Source organism: Lissotriton vulgaris, chromosome 9, assembly GCF_964263255.1.
Source record: "Lissotriton vulgaris chromosome 9, aLisVul1.2, whole genome shotgun sequence".
Taxonomy (NCBI): Eukaryota; Metazoa; Chordata; class Amphibia; order Caudata; family Salamandridae; genus Lissotriton; species Lissotriton vulgaris.
Window position 1 is genome coordinate 1,181,881,335 of NC_141697.1, and position 24,745 is coordinate 1,181,906,079.

Below are 24,745 nucleotides of genomic sequence, written 5' to 3' on the forward strand. Positions count from 1 at the left end.
CGACGTGGGCCTACTTGATATCTCCCCTTACGTTGTTCAGTTGAAATCGAATGTGCGATTGCCACGTATTCCCCAATATCGTATCTCCCTGGATGGTGAACGAGCTTTGTTAGCGATCATCTATGATTTGATCGAGAAAGATGTCATTGAAGAAACTCGGGGAAACGTGTGCAATAGTCCTGTACTGCCCATTCTTAAACGTACTGATCCTACCAAACCGCCTGTTTATCGTTTTGTTATTGATTTACGGGAGGTGAATAAAATTGTGGTTCCTCAATTCCCTGTTGTGCCTGACATTACGGCGCTACTGACTCTGATTCCAGCTACGGCTTCATGGTTTTCGGTGATTGATTTGAAAAATGCGTTTTTCAGCATCCCGATTGCCGAAGAGAGCAGGGACCTTTTCGGTTTCTCTCTTGGTGGACGTAGCTTCCGGTTCAAACGCGCTCCTCAGGGCTACTGTGAAAGTCCATCGATTTACAGTCAAGCTTTGAAGGGTCAACTAGATGCGTTTAGGTTGCCGGTTGGTGCGGCTTTAATCCAATACGTCGACGACTTATTGGTGGCTGCTGATACTCAGGACATTTGCAAAATTGCTACAGTGTCGTTGCTGCAACATCTCTGTGAGTTAAATCACAAGGTGTCACCTTCTAAACTCCAATATTGTTGTCAAGAAGTAACCTATCTAGGTCACTTATTGTCAAAGGAGGGAAGGAGATTGACCCCAGAGAGAATTGCAGCGATTGCGCGCATGGCTGTGCCACAAACCCAAAGAGATGTGCGTGCCTTTCTAGGTATCACATCGTACTGCAGGCAGTGGATTCCTAATTTTTCATTGCTAGCGAAACCATTGGTGGCTCTTACGTGCAAGGATGTTTCGACTCCTTTACCATGGACGGAAGAATGTCAGAAACGTTTTTCTGAATTACGTGATTCATTGTGTTCGGCCCCTGTGTTAGGTACCCCTGATTACAGCAAGCCGTTCACGTTATATGTTCACGAGAGGGAAGGTTGTGCTTTAAGCGTCTTAACGCAACCTTTTGGTGGTAAGCAACGTCCATGTGCATATTTTTCCTCGACCTTAGACCCAGTAGCTAGAGCATTGCCGAGTTGCTTGAGAGCAACTGCGGCAGCTGCGGTCTCCATCCGACAATCAGCAGGATTGGTCATGGATAATATGCTTACGGTGATGGTTCCGCATGCAGTCGATACTCTTTTGAACCGTACGAAAACTCAGCACTTGACGAGTGCGAGGTTATCTGGGTACGAATTGACGCTCTTGGCAAGCCACATTCAGATAAAACGTTGTAATGTCCTAAATCCGGCAACTTTGTTACCAATTAGTGCAGAGTCAGATGTAGTAGCAGAACATGACTGCTACTTGCGTACAGAGGAGGAAACAAAAGGTCGTGTGGACCTTAAAAACACCCCATTGGAAGACCCGGATGGCACCCTGTATGTGGATGGGTCATGTTTTAAATTGCCGAATGGTGATGTGACTACTGCTTATGCTGTGGTGACATTGAATACTGTTGTTGAGACTGCGAGATTGAATCAGAATTCTGCCCAAGCTGCAGAGCTGATCGCTCTTACTAGAGCATGTGTATTAGCAAAAGGTAAACGTGTGAATGTGTACACCGATAGTCAGTATGCTTTCGGTGTAGCGCATAGTTTCGGACGATTGTGGCGAGAACGTGGTTTCTTGACGTCACATGGCACGAAAATACAGCATGGCCAGCTTGTGAACGATCTTTTGGATGCATTGACTTTGCCTGCTCAAGTTGCAATTGTTAAATGTAGTGCGCATCGTAAGGTGACGGATGATGTTGGTCGTGGTAATGCGTTTGCAGATGAGATTGCTAAGGAGACTGCCCGGAACCTTAGCACTCGAATGTATGTGACGAATTCGGTTAGGTGGCCTACAGAATCAAGTATGTGTGAGAATACTATAGAGAGTGTGAAAGCAATTCAGAATGAGGCCACTGACACTGAAAAGATGAAGTGGAAAGAAAGTACGGGAAGGTTGGATGTGAATGGTTGCTGGATTGATTTGTCAGATCAGAAAAGATGGATGTTGCCTGATGCGTATGTACTGGCCGTTGTGCAAATGGCACATGGGTTAGCACATATTAGCGCGAAAGGTATTTGCAAGTTGTTGGCTGATGTGTGGAAGAATGATGGAATTACTAAGTGTGCTGAACGTTTGGTGAAGAATTGTATGGTGTGTATAATGTACAATCCTGGCAAAGGAACCCCAACTCCCCCTGGCAGTTTTGCTCCTCCTTCGTATCCCTTTGAGGTGATCCAATTGGACTTCATCCATATGGAGCGATGCAATAACCTGAAATACGTTTTGGTTGTGGTTTGCGCATTCTCCCGATGGATCGAGGCCTATCCCCTCAAAGATAATACTGCCTTGTCTACTGCGAAAATCCTACTGAAGGAATACTTTCCTCGGTATGGAATGCCTAGAGTCGTGTGGTCAGATAACGGAAGTGAGTTTGTTGGAAGTGTGATGAGGAGTGTGTGTAAGGGCCTTGGAATTAATCAGAAATTCCACAGCGCCAATCATCCCCAGTCAGCTGGATTGGTTGAAGGGTACAATGGCACCCTTAAACTAAAATTAGCGAAGATCCAGGCTACGACTGGACTTTCGTGGCCTGACGCTTTGCCTCTAGCATTACTGTCAACTAGGGCGACTGTACACTCCCGAATAGGGCTTAGTCCCTATGAAATAGTGTTCGGCCGTCCTGCGAATGTGTGGGGGGTTCCTAGGCCAGGTATATTCGTTGATCTTGAGTACCCGATGTTGATTGACTACTTACATGACTTGACTGCTAAACTGAGGTTAATTCATCAACAGGTTTACGACGCCTTGCCGACGCAGACGGAGGGTCCAGGCCACCAGCTCCAGCCTGGTGATTGGGTTGTCACCCGAAATTTTTCGCGCAAGAAGAATCTGGACCCCCGCTTTGTTGGACCTCACCAGGTGCTTTTGGCCACGAGGACTGCCGTTCGTCTTGAGGGACGGAAGAACTGGGTACATGCTACCCATTGTAAGCGAGTCCCTATTCCTTTGCCGGCAGACCCGTGGGTGAGGAAAGGCATTGCGTCAACAGAAGCAGCGACATTGCCGGCGTTTGTACCTTTCAGTGACGCACAACTTGTTGGTGAACACTCAGCGCAGCAGAAAGCCATTGTTGGAACATTGTCAGCAAGAGACTCAAGACCAGACCAACGAACTGATCAGCAGGACGCTGTCTCTTCGACAGATCCTTTGTTTGACGAGCAGACACGTCCTGGGAAACATCGATATTCTTTGCGTTCTCATACTAAGGACAAATAAATTTTTTTCTTGCTTTGCTGAAACTGATAACTGCAATATCTTCGTTTCCCATGATCAACTTTGAACATTCGTATCATTGAAAATTGTTTTGTATATATATATATATCAAGCTTCTTCCTTGTATCTTTTTCCTTCCACAGCTGAATTATTGTGCTAAATAAATACATATTGTGTATTGAGGGCCGTAGGGCCGCGCGCGTACTTCCTTCTGGACAGTAGGTCTTGACGCTAGGTTAAAGGCCGTCGGTTCCTAGGAACTCCTGGGAATTGACTATTGCTGCACAGAACGAAGTGCGTCAAGAAACGTTGCGGACGGTCGTAGGGAAATGGCATTTTTGAAGCTGAATGATTTGGAAGGAGCTCAGGCATATAGAGTCAAGCTGCAGAAACTTAGTCGTACGAAATGTTTTGTATCCCAATTGTTTGTATTGTTTTTAACTGCTTCCGCATTTTTGGCGGGTGGGGTGTATTACACTATGTCTTACTTCTTACTTCCTACCCCTACTCCTACTCCTTACCCTAACATTACTTCTACTGCTTCTCCTCATTCCTTTCATATGTTACCAGAACACGAACAGGCTAGACGTGTAGAATTCCGCAACAATTCCTTTATCCAGCTCCTCCATCAGCATCAGTTAGTGGTTAACACTACTAATTGTTGGGTGTGTGGGTTGATGCCACATACTACGGGTAAGGGAATTCCATATCTGGTGTTACCGTATAGTTCCCAAGGGTCAGCTCGAGCATACCAAACAATGTTTCGAAGCGCACTAGGTTTCCACCCCTCTCCAGAACGTTCCCCCAAACCGGGTCCTACCTCATGGCAGTGGGTGGTATCGATGATAATACAGGATTTGGAAGATGAGATCTATGATGCTTATCTCATCCCTAAGGCAGAGGTACAAGCCTATAGGGCACCGAATAAAGGGGAATATAGTACGTTCACTAATGAAAAGCAGCTTAAAAGCTCGTCTCCAATATGGGTCGTACCCCACACTGGTAATCTTTGTCTTGTGGGTCGTGGCTCGCAAGCCTCACTTGGAGTAAGTGCTTGCACTGAAAGTTACGTCCTGTCAATGTCCCCGATCCCTGTGCTTCTGGCTGCCAAGGGTACGTACTTCATCTGTCATGATCGTGCATACACATGGTTGCCCGCAGACTTCATGGGCTCATGTTTTGTTGCAAATCTGTTGCCTCCGACGTTCACTGTAGATGCCGATTACCACAAGACTAGAGTTGTACGAGGCGTAATTAGTGAAGAGGATACTGCCGGTCAAGAGGCAGGAGACTTTTTCAAGGGTTTCCTCCCGTTTTGGGGACCTATGGTTAATAGTAGGAACCTGAGACATTTGACTCGAGTGGTAGAATCGACAGCTAACATTACTGCCAGTGCCCTTGGTAATATCACCACAGAACTTCAGGCGGAGAGACTTATGACATTACAAAACCGTATGGTTTTAGATGTTGTCTTAGCAGATCGCGGTGGGGTATGTAAAGTGATCCATTCGAGCTGTTGCATTTTCATTCCAGATAATGCTCCTACTGTCTATCAAGCCATCTCGAAGTTGCACAAGATCTCCGAATCCATACACGTGGATGTAGGGGATTGGACGCTACTTGGTTGGTTTTGGGGCCTGGTGTCGACTTGGGGTTGGAAGATTCTGACGATCATCGGGGTTGTGGTAGTGTTCCTGTTCACGTGTTGCCTTTGTGTGCAGTGTGGTCCTGCCTTATGTGGCCTCTGTGCTACAACGTGTATGAGACAACCATCTGTTACCAAGGGGACTCGGTTGGACAGAGCTATGCTACAACGACATCTTGATGGTCTGATGAATATCGAGTATGATTCCGACTAGTGCTTGCCTACATGAGGGCAAAAGGAGCGTCTGAGGTTCCGTGACAATTGCAAGTGGTGTTTTCGACTCACACGAATATGGTCGAGTCTAGTATCTATGAACCGCAAATGACGAGTTTAGCAAGTGTGCGCAGTTTCGCTGTGCTAACTTAAACCGTTCGTTTGTTATGTGGGTTTGTCATCTGTACCCACGGGTTCCATCTTAGATACGGCATCCATTTTGTCTCTTGCCCTCAAGTAGCCAGCGAACGGACGCTGTCCGCTTCGCTACCCTGGGACTCCCAAGATATTTGCGGAAGACACATGTTCTTTGAAAGTGCCTTTATGACGAGGGGGATGCTACTGTAAGGCAGATGGCGCCGCTCGAGGCTCATCTTGCCGCACGGGCTTATTGTCTCAGTTGTGCATCTCATTAGGCACGTCCCTTTGATGCCTGTATCTCGTGCTTCTCGACACTCCCCTTTTACACCCTTTCCGATCTCCCCACTGTTTCCGTCTTCCTCTGCACCTGTCTTCGTTCCTATTTCGATCTACTTTACTGCTGATTGGAATTTGCTAATGGTGGGAAGATGGGTTTTTACAGTTGGGAACCGCCAAATGTTTCCGCACTTATGTTCCGGATCTTGTGTGTTTCAAAGTGATCTAAGCGACCCCTCTGAGAGCGACTTGTGGGAACCAGGTTGTAAACTATTGTGTATCATGTTATCCTATGGGTAGAAACTGTATAAAAGGAGCGATCCACAAATACAATTTGAAGCAGTCTCCCCGAACTACACTCGATGTACTTCTTGTGACTTCTGTGTTCCCTGCAGTAAATAAACCTTGACTCTTTGACGCCGAAGGAAGTGTCCCGTGTCTCTGTGATTTGTACGCCGGAGCAGGTTACCCACGAAGGTTTCAGGTGTTGTGCCCTGGCACCGCTGGGTCCAAAGAACCCAGTCCTTCATAAGGATCATGGCTAGTCCGCCACCTCGTTTTAAGGACCTATCAACATGGTGGAGGATGTAGTTTGGAGGGGTTGCAGCTACAGTGTCTGGTCAGCCCAAGTCTCCGTGGCTCACATGATGTCCAGCTGGTTAGTGTCTATGAGATCTCTAAGCTCGAAATGAAGTTTTACAAGTGATCTCGTTTACAGTAATGCACATCTGATATTAGTAGGTTGGCTAGCAATGCTTTGCGTTAGATTAGGTGGTCGAAATTCTTTACATTTAGATTATACCAGTTGACCGTTACGCTACAAACGATGCACCTATCAGTTCTCCCCTGAGCTTTGGTAAGTGGATCTAAAAATAAGCCTCGCTGATTCCTACCTTTAACGTTTAATACGAGGAGCCCTTCTCTTGTGTTGGAAGTCCTTATTGATGGTAGGGAGTCGGAACGGGCATAGTGGCTGGTGCTGGGCACGGTCCAGGTGCAGACTGGAACAGATGGGCTTACTTTTGGCGCCCCAGCGGCACGCCGGCTGCACGCGGACGAGCTTCCAGACGTATTATCTGCCCCTCAGGATCGGTGGGCGTGGCCCAAATGACCTGCGCTTTTCAGCGTGGTAATTAAGTACAGGGGTGAAAATAAATATCATACGGGAGTCCAGCAACCTCTTTTACCCGATTACCAGGCTCCACTGGGACGGATAACATTGATAAAGAATTATTTAAGGCACTGTCCTCCACAACGAAGATGTGTCAGCCTCCTGCAGACACCTGTCTACAAGTGGGTTTTAAGTGCAATGCTTGCTAGATGGATATACCATGGACATGCTGTTGTTAGACTAGCTGGGCCCGATTCACAGAACTAACTTAAGACAAAATCCTAAACTTACTACTTTTGGTATTCACAGAAGTTAGGATTTTGTCTTAAGTTTGTCTTGAGACAAACTTAAGACAGTCTTAAGACAGGCTTAAGACAGACTTAAGACAGACTTAAGTTCGGATTTTGTCTTAAGTCTGTCTTAAGACAAAATCCTAACTTCTGTGAATACCAAAAGTAGTAAGTTTAGGATTTTGTCTAAAGTTAGTTCTGTGAATCGGACCCGCTGTGTTCTATGGTTGATGGAGAACGGATTGTTCTATGCTTCCTGAATGTACAAGAAATCTCAGAACATCCTTTAAAGTTGGTTTGTTATTTAGCTCATGTACCTTCCTTATCAAGGCTCACTCAACCACTTACCCTCATCACTGGTGTGGGGCTCCGTTCCATTATCGTGGTCCACCTCATCAATGGTGCCTGGCTCACTGTGAGGGCTGTCACTACAATGAAACAAAGCGAATGGAACACATCTCAATTGAACAACAATCACATTTCGATATACACTGAATTTCAAACTATGCATAAAATATCAGTTTTTAGCAACCTCACCCTCACAACAACAAACCCCAGAGAGTCTCAGTGCCAGTGAAAATGAAGCAGAATTGCTCACTTTCAAAAACGCACACTGCCTTCGAAAGTAATCTTCTGTAGTTAACAGACTGAACATTTTCTAGAATATTATTAAGCCATCTGTATCAAGCCATATTCACCAGTGTTTCTTTCAAATGAGCACTATTGGTGCTAACAATTGCTATACTCTGATGATTTTGAATGTATAAAACACAATTACCCCAAAAAGGAGTGTTCTAGCACTGAGTATTTCCACTTTCCCATCATCATTACGGTTCTGTGATTACAGATATCAACACTATGCATACGGGTGTATCCTTCCCCCATCAGCACTGGGCATAGATACATACTCTACTGTTTTCCAGCTGTATTCACAAATAATCCTCTTTTCCCATATACCACTATGTACCACCCTTCTCCTTTCAGAACTATGCATTGAAACATGCCCGTTAGTATTCTGTTGCTCCTTACAGCACTGTGCACAAACACACTTGCCTCAGTACACTTTCAGTCCTGCTAGACCTATGTATAGGAACACACTCATCAGTATTTCACTCATCCTATCAACCCTATGCACGTTGATGCATTTACCCCAATACCCTTTCTGTCTCTTCACACTATGTACAGACCTATACTCACCAGCAATCCTCTGCTATCCCCTTTCAGTCATAGTATTGAGCTCTCCTTACCAGTAATCCTCGCCTCCGGTCATGCACTTCTCGTACACTGGCCCTTCTAGCTCTCGGTGATTCGGGAAAAGTGCCTCATGATGCACAATGATGGTTTTGATGACCTCGTTGACATGCGCCTGACAAGCTACAGGATCCTGTCCATCAGGAATAGGCATGAGGGTTGGCCCAAAGCAGATGGCAATGTTGTAGGGGTCCATCATGTTCTCATCGCTATACTGAGACAGGCTGAAGGACACAAGATAGTGGAACAATGAGAAGGGGACATCAACTATGTAAGACACAGCATACAGCCAGTGAATAGAAGGTTTTAAAGAACTGACAGGGTAGACAGAAGGTAAAAAAAGAATCCACAGGCTGCACAAAGATAAGGAGTTTTATCACAGTTTAAAAAATCTGATGATGCAGTAGCACAAGAAGGTTTTTAAAATGCCCCATTTAGTAATTCAAGATTTCTGGGGCTACGTACATGCTGGGAACTTCTTGAGTCTTTCGAGTTATATAATTTGTGGGAATGTATGTAATGAAAAAAACAAAGTGAAATGAGAATCATGCAATGGATCTATAGTAATTATCTATTCAAAAATCCAAAAGAGAGGATTCTGAAAGTCTATAAGGAGTGAACAATTCACTACGGATGCAAGTATCTTTAACTCGCTAAGAGAAAAGTTTCCTGTGAATTATGGCTAAATTTAAACCAAAGGTATGACGGAACCAATACCTCAGAAGAAATTCCAAGTTCCTGATAAGTGGAAAGTTTTAATTTATGAACTGGCTTTTCACAGAGAGAGGAACAGCCAACAAGAGGAGGCAAGAGAAACAAAGGTTTGAACACAATGGTAGTTCCCAGGAAAGAATATATTTAAAACACACACACACACACACACAACACACGCGCGCGCACACACACACACACACACACACACACACACATCACATTAAGGTCATACACTGTATGTGAGGGAGTCTTCCTGGCTGGTTAACAATTTCCACAAAGTAGGTTATGACCCTAAACTGACATATTTGCATCACATTTAGCTGCAAACGATACATTTACCCTATTTGTCTCAAACAACAAAGATTGCCCCAAAACTTCTGGAAATAGATGAAAACATTCATCATAAAAACACATGAATAAAACATTTGAATTAATAAATAATGCATCTGTATTCTTGCTACCGGGAATTTATTTTTTCAAACCAAGAGTCTCATTTTGCTAAAATATAGATATTATTCAATTTGAGGACAGCTTTTATTCATAGGGATAGTTAAAATACCAGAAAAGTATTTATTTAAATAGGAAAACATCTGAAAGATTGTTTTGTGTTCATGAACTAGATTTAGTAGAGATGATATCAACTGTGCAGGGTTACATGACTAGTACCATTGGGGGGCTTTTAGAAGATGTGAATGTATTACTGTAAATCGCACTGGGGAAGGGCAGAATGGCTATAAAGTTTGTTGCATGTTTGTAAAGGTTGTATAACATAACACTTGCTATGTATTCAACAAATGTGAAATTGGGAAACATAAACACATTCTATAAAAAGAAACGTGCAGGGCTGCCCTCCAAGCGGTTTTGCCCACAAGAATGGGAGCTGGGGCTGATCTGCTTTGATCAGAGGGAATGCATTCCTCATAGGGACCTATGTTGTGTTCCAGGTGGTTTATGCTTTTTTTATTGCTATATATATATTGGTGCAGTTGGAATAAAAAAAACTAACAAGAAAAGGAAAACAGAAGAGGAAAAGAGAAACGTACATCAATCATCCCCTTTCCCATGCACAACAGGTACACTTGTCCAGTGTACCTGCACAACAGGTACACTGTACCTGTTGTGCATGGGAAAGGGGATGATTGATGTATGTTTGGTTTATACTTTGATCAGGTCAGACACAATATACTCGCCATTGGTACTCATGGTGTGTTCCTACAGTATACTGAAACACAATATTGTTCAGACATGGTTTGCACAAAAAGGGACCCTATCACTGCTTCTGAAAAACTCCCCTGCACTCTGTTTTGTACCACTTTGCAGTTTTGCTTTGAGATGGTGATAGCTTTTGATGGCACTTAAAGTGAAGTGATGTCTATTAGATGTCATCTTAGAAAACAAACAACCCCATGTGAAAACTTACTGATTGAGGAAGGCAAAAAGGTACCGCATGACGATGATGACCGCTCGAGGAAGTGTGATGAGGATCTGCTGGATCTGGTGCACACGCTCTGCAGGGCTCTCAATTTCTGTAACACAAGAATGCACAACAACCATTAGTGGGCGTGTTTGTGGAAATTTATCCATGGAAGATCACGCTGATTGACATAACACTGAGTCCCACATACTTCAAGACATATACCCTAACATACCTGAGGCACTAGGAACCTCCCTGGCCAAGATGATGTTACCACGGTCCTCAAAAAGCAATACCTCTTGGCAAGAGCTGCAGCCATTGGATGAGAAATCTCAAATGGATTCTGGAGATCTTCCTGATCGAGTAGGAGACAGATAGACGTATAGACTGCTGTATACACTAGATGTGAGCACTTTCTGAAACTCCAGAGGAGAGCTCTCTATTGGATACTGAAAGCTATACTTTTAGATAAGTACTAAGAGGGATCATCTGTGACCTTGTCAGGTCACTCAGGTCAAACATGTTGTATAAGATACACTGAAGTGCTCTAATGGTGAGACTGAGATTGTACTAAAAAACACTAAATCTAAGTTCTAGAGTACTTTGCACTTCGAAGATCCAGAGGCGAGAGCTGTAACAACAGAACACCAAGGCACTCACTAACAGACATAGGGCAAATGTGCTCAAAGAAATACAGGTGAAACCACATCTTGACAGAACAGAAAGGAGAGCTATGCATAGAATAATGCTATCACTACTAAAATACCTAAAAATAGAGACTCTACAAATTGCTGTAGTCGTTAGTTAAAGACATTGGATCAGTAGTTCAATGTAGGACCCTCTACCGCTAAACTAACTTATCTTGGCTGAGAATCCCGTACTGGGCAGTAGAACGTAAATCCATGCTGCGAGACTACGAAAGGCATGGCTATCTTTCTGATCCACATGTTCAGTGCATCATTGTAGACCAGAATTTGAGTCCTTGTGCTAAAGTTATTGAAAGAATATTAGCATTGCTGGGGAAAGAAACATAGGACTACAGACCTGCCCATGACACACTTTTGGTAGAAATGTAGTCCCCAAACACTTAAATGGTACAAGATGACACTCGGCGACCAATCCCCAGGGAAGTGGTCACATTTATCTTGAGAAAAATAACAGAAAATCTGAGCAGAGGCTCATGGTTGTACTTGATAGCGTTATCTTTCTAGCAGTCGATTCACAAGTGCACATCATTGACCCCAGTTAAGGTCCTTCCAGTAAGTACCAAACACCATATTTCCAATCTGCATCTAGGACGCCGCAGACTTACAGATAGTACAGCAAATAGCTCTTACGAGGACGCAGAGCACTTACAGATATTGGCTGTACTTGAAGAGGGATTCACAGGATGGAAGAAAAACTATGGGTATAATTAGCCGTAAGAGCTATCCAAGAAGCACAACAACTCTTCTGGAGAGATGGTAGTGAGCTCTCCTTAACGATGGGTCAAGTGCAGGAAGTGTATGCGGGCGAAAGAGTACATCAAATCTAATCATGTACATATCTCAGTGTCTTCCGCAGAGGTTTTTAATGCTACTGTTCCAAAAGTCAATTAAGGCTCAGCACAAGCCGCCATCAAATGCTAAGACCTCTTCCAAGCAGTATAATTGGAGAGAGCTGGCATTTCCAACAGAGTCATCAGCTGTAATCTTTATAATGTTTCACAGAACCAGCATCATACTTCAATTAAATGAACAGGGCCTGGGCAGATTGCTGAGCTCTCCACACAGCTTATCGTGCACATGGCCGGACTTATAGCTGAAGAGCAGACCTGGGAATCTAATGAATAACAGCCCCACAATGCACTGAGAGAGAAAGGTGCTCCTGCAAAAGAAAATGCTGAAAACGAATTACGATTTAGACATACTTTGGAAGCGGACCACAGATATATTTCAGTACTTCACTTCTGAGTCTGACACAGTATCCAGGAGCAATGTTTTTCCATAGCAGCTAACGAGATGCATATGAATGAGAATTTTTGGGCACGTGACATAACAGACCGACTGCAGAATAAAAATACCATCAGAATTGCATATGCCAGAGTTGTGCTCACTGTGCCTGCAGGAAAGAAGGATGCTCGGTGCTGAGGATGTCCGGGCTGTTGCTCAGCGTGCTAGCAGAGATACCGATAAAATATTATTCTCTTATTAATAACCTTTGAGGCTTAGGCCACGGACATTAAAATGGTCCATCAGGGGGGATATACTGCCATAATGCATGCCTGTACATCACACACTGACACACCTGCATCAATAAGGTCCCGCACGTGTATGTACTTATTTACTTATGCCTAGTACCCTGCGTGTGTTATAGGCCATCAACCAGATCTCTACAGCCATCTCTGTCCTGGGCTTTTCTTTCAATCTGGCTCCAGGTGTAACCCATCTCCTTGCAGTCAGCCTTGAGGCCTTGATGGTAGGTGTTTCTTGGCCTTCCTCTTTTCCTTTCCATTGAGGGTTCCAGGTGAGGGTTTGTCCGGTGGTGTTTAATGCGGGTTTGTGGAGGGTGTGACCTATCCAGCCCCTGTGTCTTTTCAGGATATCTTCATGAGCAGGGAGTTGGAAAGTCAGCTGCCATAAGTTGTTGTTTCTGATGGTGTTTGGCCAGCACATTAAGAGGATTTTTCTCAGACAGGTGTTGATGAAGGTATGGACTTTGTTGGTGGTGGTCACTGTTATCCTCCAAGTTTCTACTCCAAACAGATGGACTGATTTTACGTTGGTGTTAAAAAGCCTGATATCGGTTTGCAGTGTTAGGTCCCTGGAGCTGCACATCTTCTTTAGCTGAATGAAGACAAACTTTGGTTTTCTGATTTTTGCCTTGATGTCTGGGTTTGTACCGTCCTCCTTGTCTATAATACAGCCCAGGTAGGTGAAGGCCTGAACCTCTTTCGGTGCATCACCTGCTAGAGTGACTGCAGTTGTGCCGGCTGTGTTAGCCTTCAAAATCTTAGTTTTTCCCCTGTGGATGTTGGGGCCAAGTTGTGCTTATGTAGCTGCCACATTGCCGGTCTTCTCCGGCATCTGCAGAAGGGTATTGGAGAGTAGGGCCAGGTCGTCTACAAAGTCCAGGTCATCGAGCTGCGTCCAAGGTGTCCATTGGTTTGAATTTTTTCTCCTTGTTGTGGATGGTTTTAGGATCCAGTCTATGGCCAACAGAAAGAGAAAAGGTGAGAGCAAACACCCCTGGTGGACTCTGGTCCTCACTTGGAAGGTTTCAGTCAGTTGTCCTCCATGGACTATCTTGCATGTCAATCCCTCGTAAGAGTTCCTGATGACTCTTATGAGTTTATCTGGTACACTGTAATGGGGGAGGCATTTCCAAAGGGTCTCAATGTCTAATAGTCGATGAAGTTAACATAGAGGGGGAAGTTCCATTCAATGAACTGCTCAATGGTGATGGTCAGAGCTGCACTGTGTCCTGTACACAATCTATCTTTGCAGAAGTCGACTCGTTCCTTCATTCTGTTCAGGATGACTCCTTTGAATACTTTGCCTGGGGTCGATAGAAGGGTTACCTCTCTGTAGTTTGCGCAGTTACTCAGCTCACCTTTCTTGGTGATCTAGATGAGATATCCCTTCTTCCAATATAATGACACCTTATCCTCTTCCCAGATCCATCCAAACACAAGGCACAGCATGTCTACTGATGTTTTATTGTCTGCCTTCAGTGCCTCTGCATGAATGTTGTCAGATTCCGCTGCCTTCCCATTTCTAAGATGTTTGATGGCTTGCCATTATTTCTTCCTTGGTCTGCTGCAGTCGACTCGCAAGTGCTAGTCATCTGGCTGTATGCCTGGTGGAGACTGATGCCCAAGCTAGCCAATATCCAAACTACCCCAAAATATGTCAAATGCACATTGCCACACCAGTTTCTATTACATATTGCCTCTGTGTGTAAAGGCAAAGCTGAATTGCCAAGTATGTTTCTCTGCTCTTTCTCCTTACACTTTTCTTTCTCCTTCTTCTCTTACTTTTCCCTTTCTTCCTCCTTTTGCACAGTGCAGTCTGGGCTGCATTAGATAATTAAATGAGAGGACAGAAGGTACTGCTCTGAAACTTGAACATAAATAGAACAGGACTGGCTCTCACTCTTTCAGCTAGATCCTATATTTACGAAATCACAGGGAAAAGCCAGGATTGCTGCGGTATTCAATATTTAAGGACCTGAACCGTGATAAGAGCAGGCAAAGTTTGTGGTCCCTCTCATCTTGTATTCAGAAATGTCTCAGCAACACCTGCTTTCGCATCTGCTCCTTTCAGCAGCACTGGGCGGCCTACACACAATCCTCCCTGTGGCAACCCCTTGGAAAATGCCTGGTCGACCACCTGGCCATGACTATTGAGCTGCATTACAATTTTTCCAAAAAAGTACCTGAACTGTACAGACTTTTTTCTTATTTTTCAATTTAGAAGGGTGATACATAAAATTATCCCCTTGAAATTGGTGCACTGATCCTAGGAAGTGATTTGTTTCCATATAGACAACCAGGAGGTTTTACATGCTTATGGGCTTTCTTTTAAAAACAAACAGAGCACATGTCATAGCCTTTGGGAAGACAAAAACTTGCCTTTCGTTATTTAGTTGTAGGGGCTCAATAGTAAGGTACTTCTAGGAAAATGCTTAAAAGCCTGTTTGTGCAATGTAATGGGAAACATATGTAGCAATTTCATGAATGATGTGTTGTATAGTAGATGTGTCAACACAGTAGCTTTAAAAATCCTAACTGTGCACCCTATTCAGAATCCCTGCTTTCAGGTGCAGGTGAATCCAAGGGACACACGTGACTTGCTGTACGTCCTGAGACGAGCTGCGTTGCAATGTTGAACCAATCTCCGATAATGATGCTGATCGCATTGTTCCCGTGGATTCGAGCCACAATTAAAAATACTGTATATGTTACTTCAAAAGAGACCATGTACTTGTGTTTAATGTTGCAGCTCAATGGAGGAATGCCCATTAAAGAAGTAGGAAAGAATGAATACATGATTTGTTCTTACTCAAGATTTTGATTTTCTGGAACGATGTAATAGAAAACAATTCTGTTGCTGGAGAATGAGTGGATGTCAAATTATCCGTAGGTGGATGTACTTAATACACAAAAAGAGAAATCAAGAAAACTTTGGGAATCTGTCAGCAAATTATAAATAGGATATACAGAGTTTTCTCTCTGAAGAAGGGCATATGGCATGCTTCAAATGCATTTAGCGATGGAAGAACAGACACAGCTTATTTTAAAGTGAAAGATTTCATTTGGAATAACCACAAAAGATAGATTTTAATTCATTGGAACACAAATAGATCATATCAATTGTAAGAAAAAAGGATTAATTTATTGCAAATATTAAAGGAGTCATTTCTTATGGGAATGTGGCAATGAAGAAAGTCTCTAAGACATACATACGATAGTGCAACAAGGGGGGGAAACGTACGAGAATTGAGACAGTGCTCGGTGTATTCCTGTTTGATTCCAGTGACCAGTGGGACTCACCCTCAGTTGCACACATTAATTGAAACAATTTGCAAAGAGACTTGATCTTAAGAAACAGGAAAAGAGGGAGTTTTAATGGGTCACAGCTAGTGTTTTGGAGTCAGGAATAACCCCATACGTGTACTCACTGATAGTAGATATCAAATCTTGAAACCTTTCCTTGGGAAAGATCGGATTTTCCAGTCCTCGGAAGTAGAGCTTTAATACTCCGGCCACAGAGTTAATATCACGTTCATTGTGGACCTCCACCAGTGGGTCTTCACCTGTGGAGACAGGACAGAAAACAACAAATTCAATGTCACTTATATTTGCCTCAAATTGTAAGGCGCTCTGATATCCTTCGGTATCAAGTTAGCGCTATATAAAACTTAATAAATAAATAAAAATAAATTAATTAAAACCAGAATGGCTCAGATGATTTTGGCTTCATGGTGTTGATCGCCCACATGAATAAACACTGGAAAATGTGTTTAAAGCAGTAAATACGAACAATCCAAAGACAGTAATAGAAGCGGACAAAGGTACAGAGAATGCTTCTACTGATGATGGGTGCAAATGCACTTGAAATGCATCGAGAAATATATATATATATACATATCACAATCACCACAATAAATCGCAATTTAATATGAACTGTGAGAAATATCACAAACGCATATACCATGAAACAGAAAGCAATTTTCCATTAAAACACCAAATAAAAAGTAACAAACTAATCCATGAATTGAGATATGTTTTAATGGAGTTCATTAATTGATTGAACAAATTCTTTCAGGAACCAAACACTATTTTGGTGGCCAATATCTGGACTCACGCTAACCTGCCACTGTCCTTCTCAAAATGTAGCCTCTAGAACGGAACAAAATACTCCAGGTGAGCCTGGATCAGCAACGCATTCATTAGTAACATATACTTTCGCAGCTGGTTGCAACACTCGATACGGACCCCAACATCCATCTATTATTGCCAGTCTTTTGTTGAGGCCATCAGATAAAATAGAACCCACTAAAACTCTCTTCGATATATTCATCCTTTGAAACGTCACCTTCTATAAAGGACTTCACCCCTGGATTCCTATGCCCTACATGCATAATTGTGCCCTTGGTTGCATTAACTCTACAATGTCACTCCTGCACCAGCAACTCTGCTAATTTATTTTGCTTGAACTACATACTTCTAGTGTTTACGAAAGAATAATGCAACAGGAGACAGAAATCTATGGGGTCGGGCTTTGTATTTCCCATAGCTAAGCCTCTTATAAATTGTCTCACCATACACTTACGCAGCTCCAGGCAAACAACTGATTACTTTTTAAATATTTAAATTGTAAAGTGGCTTGTGCTTCAGCGCATTATTTTTTAATTTTTTGTAATACTCTGTGTTTGCATTTCTGGTAACTTCAGTTCATTTACTGTCGTCTTTGTCGCATGTCTTAATTAAATGATTTAATTTTGACTTTAAGGGCTTTATTTCCACAATGTCAAATAAGTTAATGTTTGACTTGGTTTCAAAGTCCAAAACTAATTTAAAAAAAACTATCATGTTGTTTAAAATAGAAATTAGGGTTGCATGTGACTTTTCAATTCAATGTTAGACACTCATGCTCTGCATAATTTTTAATATGTAACTGCCTTGTTTAATTCCAGTCCGTGTATGAGACAAACCTAGCTAACAAATTTATGCAGAAAATAAATCATCAGTCAATATTAACACCCACTTTATGTTGGTCGCCTTACACAAACGCTCATGTTGAGGGCCTGGGTGCCATGGCAGGCGTGCCCCAAAACATACCTCTTTCAAATGAATTCTTGATATCATTAACTTCAACTTGAGACCCGGGAACTCGGAAAATCCCCTGCTGCTGAAGACCTGAGGAAAAAGATATGCGAAACATGTCACCACCAAAAGCAACACAATATAACACTAGTTTCAGCCATCTTAAATACTATGGAACTATGGCACATGAAACACTTTAATTCACAAAGAAACTGTTGGTGGAACACAGGCATCTGATAGAAATCTGCTTGACACTGCGCTTTAGCATGCATTCTCTAATCTTGACCAATCATATCATCCAGACCAACTATTAGCATTTGTTATGTCGGGCAGTGTTCCTGTCCAACAAGCGTGCTTCCGAAAAGGATCTTAAGGAATCTTACGTCTTTAATCGTTCTACTAATTTCGGTCATATTATATAATACATTTACATCGCCATTCATTACTAGCAATCTCAATTTAAATATAATACATGAGTTCCCGGCTACATCCTCAAGAGCCTTCCATTGCTGACACTCAACTTCCACCTAAGAAGGTCTGAAAAAATGCCAGGACATGATTACTATAAGAGGCGTCTAGGTGCTATCTGCTCTAGGAACTTACCAGTAATAGCTGGCAAGGTAACTGCCTACGTTGATTCTCTATAAAGCTTCTGTGTCCCGCCTGTGCCATGGACCTCCTCGTATTTCCTGTACTATGAACCTCCAAGCGAGATCTGCTCTTGTAACACTGGTTCTACTTCTCTACGAGCAGCTGTGTGATATGTATCAGTACCACTGTATCCGTGGGCATCCAAGTCAGATGTGACAACACGGGCAAGGCTGACCTCCTGTATAATATCCAAGTACCTTTGACAGTCTGTTCAGTGTAATTTTCTCAATGACCATCCAAGCAACACCTACTCCATTATCTTCTAGGTGAGGTTGTGAATGAACTTGTAGGTCAGCCTCATTCTAATAACCTTGTATATCTTCTCTATGAGCTTGCGGGTCAACTACATTCCTTCATTTCTAGTTCAGTTTACCCGATTAATAGCATTTCCATGAGCATCTGCTCAGGTTTGTTCTGTGGAGAGGAGTGTCTCCACTAATGTAGAAACACCAAATTCGTATCTGCCATATGAACATTCTGGTCTACATACCCCTTTTCTTTTCTACCTTGTCCGTGCTTTGTTGTAGAGACTGCCCATGGTTGCCACAAGGCTATATAATACATGGTTGCTCAATAATTCACTCACTTAACTTCAGAATCAGAGATTTCACTAACAAGCCTTGGCAAAGCCAATAGGTTTCACCTTTAGAACCTAGTGGCTTTGTCAATGGTTTTAGCCATGCGGGACAGCATCACTATGCTGTCTGACTAAAGAAATGTATGACTAAAGAATCTAAAAAATGGCTTTTCTTGGGTGCACCAAGCATGTGTGCGCCGACAACATGACGCCTGCATTTTGTTTCTTTTTAGTTGTCGACCCGAGATGGATCACTAAGTAACAAGAAAAAAATGCAAAAGCAAACTTTTTTATGTGGCTGGGTGCAAGCAACAAGTGGAAGAAACAAGAGGGCTTGAAAGGTGGGTGGAAGCAACACAGGGGAGCAGGTTGGGTGGGTTTTTACAGCGAGTGAGGGAAGCAATGCATAATTAGAGCAACAGACGGGGTGTGGGTAGCGGCCAAAGAAACATGGGGGAAGCAGGATGGAAGCAATACCAGGGTTTCGAGTGGGAGAAAGCACTACTGGGGGTGCAGGCGAGGGGTTTAAATGGGTCAAAAGACAGCAACATAGAGCTGGTGAGGAAAAAGCACACTGGTTAGAAGAAAACGTGGGGATTGGTGAAGAAATCCAATGGGCGAGAGAGAGGAACACAGAGCACAGAAAAGGAGGGAGACGCACACAAGACAGACAGCAGAAAAACACATGCACTCAGATAAACTACTTAAACAAAAACAAAAAGCTATTGCTTGCAAAAGGTAGCAGCGGAAGGGAAGAGAAATGCATCCATGCTCCTACGATGGAAGAAACACAAGAAAGAAAAAAAAGCCCATGCAGCTAACAAATAAGAAGCAAGCAAATAAGACTGACAATAAAGTCAACCAATGGTAAGCAACGAGCAGGCACTAAGCCCACTGTAAGATACCAATAAAAAGAAATCATTGCTGGATCACAGAAGCTGAACCTACCATATAAATTGATGTATCGGACACAGCTTTCGACCACCAGAGGAATCGCCTGCCCTGAGTCCTTCGAACAAAAGAAGACGTTTAGCGGCTACTTGCAGTGAACGTATTAGCCAAGCATAAAACACATAAAGGCAGTAAAGTCTCAAATGAGCGTCGCTGTGGTACTATGCGGGCTAGTGGAAGCGTTGCTGTGCACGTGTATTATGTATTTACATGCTGAGCACAAGTTTGCCCAGCGAAGGGTAAGTACTGGTGTGTGTGTGCTGTGTGTCGGCGCAGGGCTGTTCATGTTTGAATCTATGTATGTGTGGGTCTCCGTACAAGATGACTGTGAGGCGGTAGAAGCGATTTTCTGATGTCACTCTTGCTGTGATATGTTAATAAACTGGAATTTGCCCTTTGTGATGTTCTTATAAATGTGTGAATGTGCGTTTATTAGTACAGTTGCTCTATAGAACTTATTGGGCTACGCTTATTTTCGCGGCCATGACATACCTCGGTAGTAGTCAGTGCTGGGCTCAGCTTACACATACAGGTGACTGCGGTGGCATATGCATGTTTGTTCTTATATCACTGAAGGCTTGGTTGGTATATTACTGTGCGAATATGACTCTGTGGTGTTGTCATGTGGTACGATAACACAGAACACCAAGACCCTGGAGACAACGCTGCTTCCCACACCAAACATTGGACATCATGAATTAGGATCCGGCTGCATGGAATCTTTCCCGCCTTTTAGACTTGGGCTAGACCTCACTTCCTGTGATGGGGGCTGGACAGGAAGAGGAAACTGATGGACCATTCTTAAGCAGATAGGGAGGAGTGGAGAAATGTTAGTTTTTGTATACACATGTATGAGGCATTATCGGTCGGTGTCAATGCTTGCAAGCGCGTGTGTTTGAGGTATCTTCTGCCGTACTCGCCGAAAAAGCGATTCGACGCCTCGTCTAGGGTAGTAAGCGCTATGTAAGTACAATTACAATTACAATGTGACATCCTATGTGCACCTGCCTGCTTGGGCATGTTTGACGTGAACTAGAAGTAAATCCTGTGATGTCATTAGCACATCCAATTAAATCCCACAACTGTGCAATTCCCCCAACAAGCGAGACTTGGCTGTGATAAATACCTGGATCCGGGCACGTGCGTTTCTCCTTCCTCTGATAGAAAAAGGGGTTAAGAAAGCAGCAGCAGCAGCATAGCAGGGAAACAAAAGGAGAGAGGTGAAGCGAGAATGAGGCAAGTGAAGGTAACAGAAGCCCCGCCCACCCCCAGAAGCAGCAGAAGCTCAGGTGCAGAGTGAGCTAAAGTGGGGCGTGAAATCAGCCCTGGCGGGAGCTCTGGAGTGTGTGCAATATAAAAGTATTAGTAATAGAAAGATGCACCAGCACCACCGCTGCGATGGACACCACACATTTATGCTAATTGACTTGAGGAAACATCCATAGAAAGAGGACTGAAATGGAAACAAAGGGCTGGACACCCAGAAGGCCATGTGCAAGTGTATGCAGGGCCGCAGAACAAGTCGGTTGAGGCAAGAGCTGAGCATGCATGGATGCCATTTTGAGGTCGCAGCTGCAACCCCTGGTTTGTCTCTTGTGACCCCTAGCACTGCTTTTGTGACCCCTGGCCTCAGAGGAGGCAAACAAGGTACCAAGCAAAGAAAATAAACACTATTCAGATGAACACTGTTTACTTTCTGCAGATCCAACAGGGAGATTACACTTTATGGGGAATTTACCCAACAGAGAATAAATGTAAACAAAGTGAAAAATAAATTTTTTTTAAAATTGTTGCCACAGTGCATTATCCTGAATATGTGGGAAAAAATGTTAAGCAGTTGTTCCGCAGGTGTGACTAGTTCCTTACAAGGGGTGATGTCAAAACTTATTAACAATAAAAAGGAGTAAATGAAGCCAATAACTTAGTTCATAGGCACATTTTAATCTATAAAAATTGGTGCTAGAGGGCCTGACCACTACTATTTTTAAAATCTCTTTTTTGTGCATCTTATTGTGATTCCCCTATACTTTTTCTCTTTGAGGTATACACAAGAATGTTGTGATGACAATTAGGATGATTTTATTAGTATAAAGGTCTTGTGGCATCATTTCTGGGCAGTCAGGGTCAAAAGTCACATGATGCCACTTCCTCTGATGTCATAGAGATCAGAAAGAGCGTGTGAGGTCACTGCTGCTACCCAAGGCATTTTGGTGAATCGAGGTTCATGTGGGCATGACGTGGAGTCTGTGAACAAGGGTGGCACAGGGTCTGAACCCAGGCAGGAGACTTCCAGGAACATCCCAGAAGGCACCCTGTTGTGGCAAGCATGCCATCAAACATGTCTACTGGCTGCTTCCTGTCCATATCTTGATGTGATTGAAATTTGAAAAGAGGAATGGTGCTGTACTTTAAATAACATATTATCAAACTCACCTTGCAAACTAGACCTTACCATATCCAAGAGCGAGTCTTAACTTAAATGTACTGCACTATGAGGTAGTCCAGCCCCTGAACAAACCTTTAGCATTGCACTGCTAATCATTAATGCAATTTCTAAGGCAGATATTTTCTGCTACACAATTAGTGTAAGAATGCTTACACAGCACTCCTGACATATCTTTTAAGTGATGCATGCTTTGAACTGCACTACTGTACTCACATTTAATTAATCAGTGTTTGTATCTTAAGGTTTCCCTTAGAAGATGACCCTTCCCACTGCACAGTAGCCCCCTTTGAACCAATGTTTCACAATAGACTATTGGACTGTACAAGATGCTTCCCACTGCACCCTGGAGCTTCCCTTGGTTGTCCAAGTGTGGGTTTGTGCTGTTCTAATCAGGCGTCCTTTATGAGGTGATTGTTTTGTGCTGCACCATGAAGCCCTCTGTTCATAGGTCAGTGTTTTAAAGGGCACTATTCGGCTTCCCTGCAATATAAGACATAGCATGCACAGCACTATTGAACCTGCTTTTTACTGATGATGTTTTTGTGATTTGCTTCTACTTCACCCCAGGACATACCGAGTTCTCTTTGGGAGGGGGGGGGGGGTGATGTAGGGGAGGGGGGGCGCCTAACTGTGACCCGGCACTGAATGTGGGCTTGAGCCAGCTGCCTGTGTTTTTCTTGTTACAAAATGCGACTCCTGTGCGAAGTCTGAAACCTAAACTAGGCCATGAATTCCACTGGGAGCTTCTGGAGCTATTTCTGTGGCATATTCCAGTCTTGGATGGGTCACAGCATTATATAGGACAGCGTGCAAGCTCTGAACAGAAGCTAGGTTGGCTCCTGCGCATGCGTGCTTCATCCCATAGCTTTAGGTGCCCAATTGTTCTTAGACATCACTTTTACATAAATCTGGAATTTAGAAAACTTCTACAAAAAGAAGCTCCCACCTCAAAGCATTCTGGGAGATGTGATTTATTAACTTGGGGTAGGAACGAAAGAGATACAAGAAAGGGCTATAGAAGGATGTCACAGCCACCAAACTTAGTGCTTGCTACAAGCTTGTAACAAATAAAATAATGTTGGTGGGGCCTAGTCAAAAGTTTAGCTCTCAGACTGGAAATACATAGGGAGTTTTGTAGGCGGCTTCTCAAATCACTAACCTCTATGGAATGGGATAAGCCTTAAAGCACACATTCCTGAGCCCGGAAGGGATGCTGGCTCTCAGTGAGATGGTACACATTGGAGGGTTTGATCACATTGTCCGGCATTGATTATGCCTCCAGAGATCTATGCGGGTGAAGGCTCCAGCACCACCATTTTTCCAGTAGGTACGTAACAGTACTGCACCGCACTCGCATAGACACTTCCCCCTTTTCGTTTAGGGGAGGCGGCTCCATGGTGATACATAGAGGGTGTTAGTTTGGTTTGGAATCCGGGTGGAGGGTCGTTTACAACAAGTGATTCTTGTGTTTGTTTTTTTCTAATATTGTATTTGCTCTGTCACGAAAGAACTTAAGAGGCCAATACCCATAGCATTTATATGTATTAGTGACTGCACTGTGTTATGTACATTTACTAGATGGGAAGCATCCTCCTGTAATGCCTCCTGCTTCTCATGGTAAAAAAGGCAATAAAGTTTGTGTTGAAAAAAAAGCCGAAAAAAATTAATGTGAGTATTTGTTCTTTTGGACCACCCCAAGTTTTCCTAGGTGCAGAAACAAGCTTGGTAAACCCAGATTTGTGTGCATGGAAATGGGCCTAAAACTGGAAAAGTATGAAGAACTGAACCTGCTAATTCCCAGTCTGTCATGTTGATCCAAATTTTTGCCTGAAAACTCACAATGTCCATTAATTTGAGTGGTGATGCCAACCTGAATCTGTACCTCATGTTTCAGTATATTCGCATGCAATTACCTGCACAGAGTTCTCATTTTACACTAGTAGTGCCCTTGGGCTGTAGGACATACAGTGAATGAGATGCAGTGCCCTCACTATGTCAATTTCTCTATACAAAATCCATCTTGCTCAAGAACCCCTTAAAATTCCATATCCACAGAATCCATTTTGAAAATGTTGCTAGGCACTTGGTCAAAGATGCAGATGAGAAAGTGCAGAAGATATACTAGTGAGCTAACAATAGCGTTGCGCAAAGCTATTATGCGAGCCTAGCCCCACAGAGTTCTCGATTGTAGGCCCACTAGTCTTGCGAGCACGGCTGCTGCATTGTTAAGATTGTCTTAACATACAGATACAAGAGAAGAACTTGTAGATGATTTGCTTTCCTGCAGTACGAGGGTATATCTAATGTAAAAAAAACTGTGCATTCTAAAGGTTTAAAAGAACTATCCATACAACTTGAAAATGTATGCAAAATTGGAATCATCTAAATGGTGGAATCTCATGGCCCTTAAAAC

The 24,745-nt window shown here is 43.2% G+C and overlaps 1 protein-coding gene across 1 annotated transcript in view; it reads right to left on the reverse strand.

Annotated features, from left to right (window-relative positions):
* Nucleotides 1-24,745, reverse strand: part of SRGAP3 (SLIT-ROBO Rho GTPase activating protein 3) — a 468,362-nt gene that overhangs the window by 40,704 nt on the left and 402,913 nt on the right. Inside the window, exons 13-18 of the mRNA XM_086939226.1 lie at nucleotides 19,884-19,944; nucleotides 17,723-17,800; nucleotides 16,060-16,194; nucleotides 10,405-10,510; nucleotides 8,267-8,494; nucleotides 7,368-7,447 (exon numbers count right to left, since the gene is read on the reverse strand). Of these exons, the coding sequence (XP_086795352.1) occupies nucleotides 7,368-7,447; nucleotides 8,267-8,494; nucleotides 10,405-10,510; nucleotides 16,060-16,194; nucleotides 17,723-17,800; nucleotides 19,884-19,944 (688 nt within the window). The remainder of the gene's footprint in view (nucleotides 1-7,367; nucleotides 7,448-8,266; nucleotides 8,495-10,404; nucleotides 10,511-16,059; nucleotides 16,195-17,722; nucleotides 17,801-19,883; nucleotides 19,945-24,745) is intronic.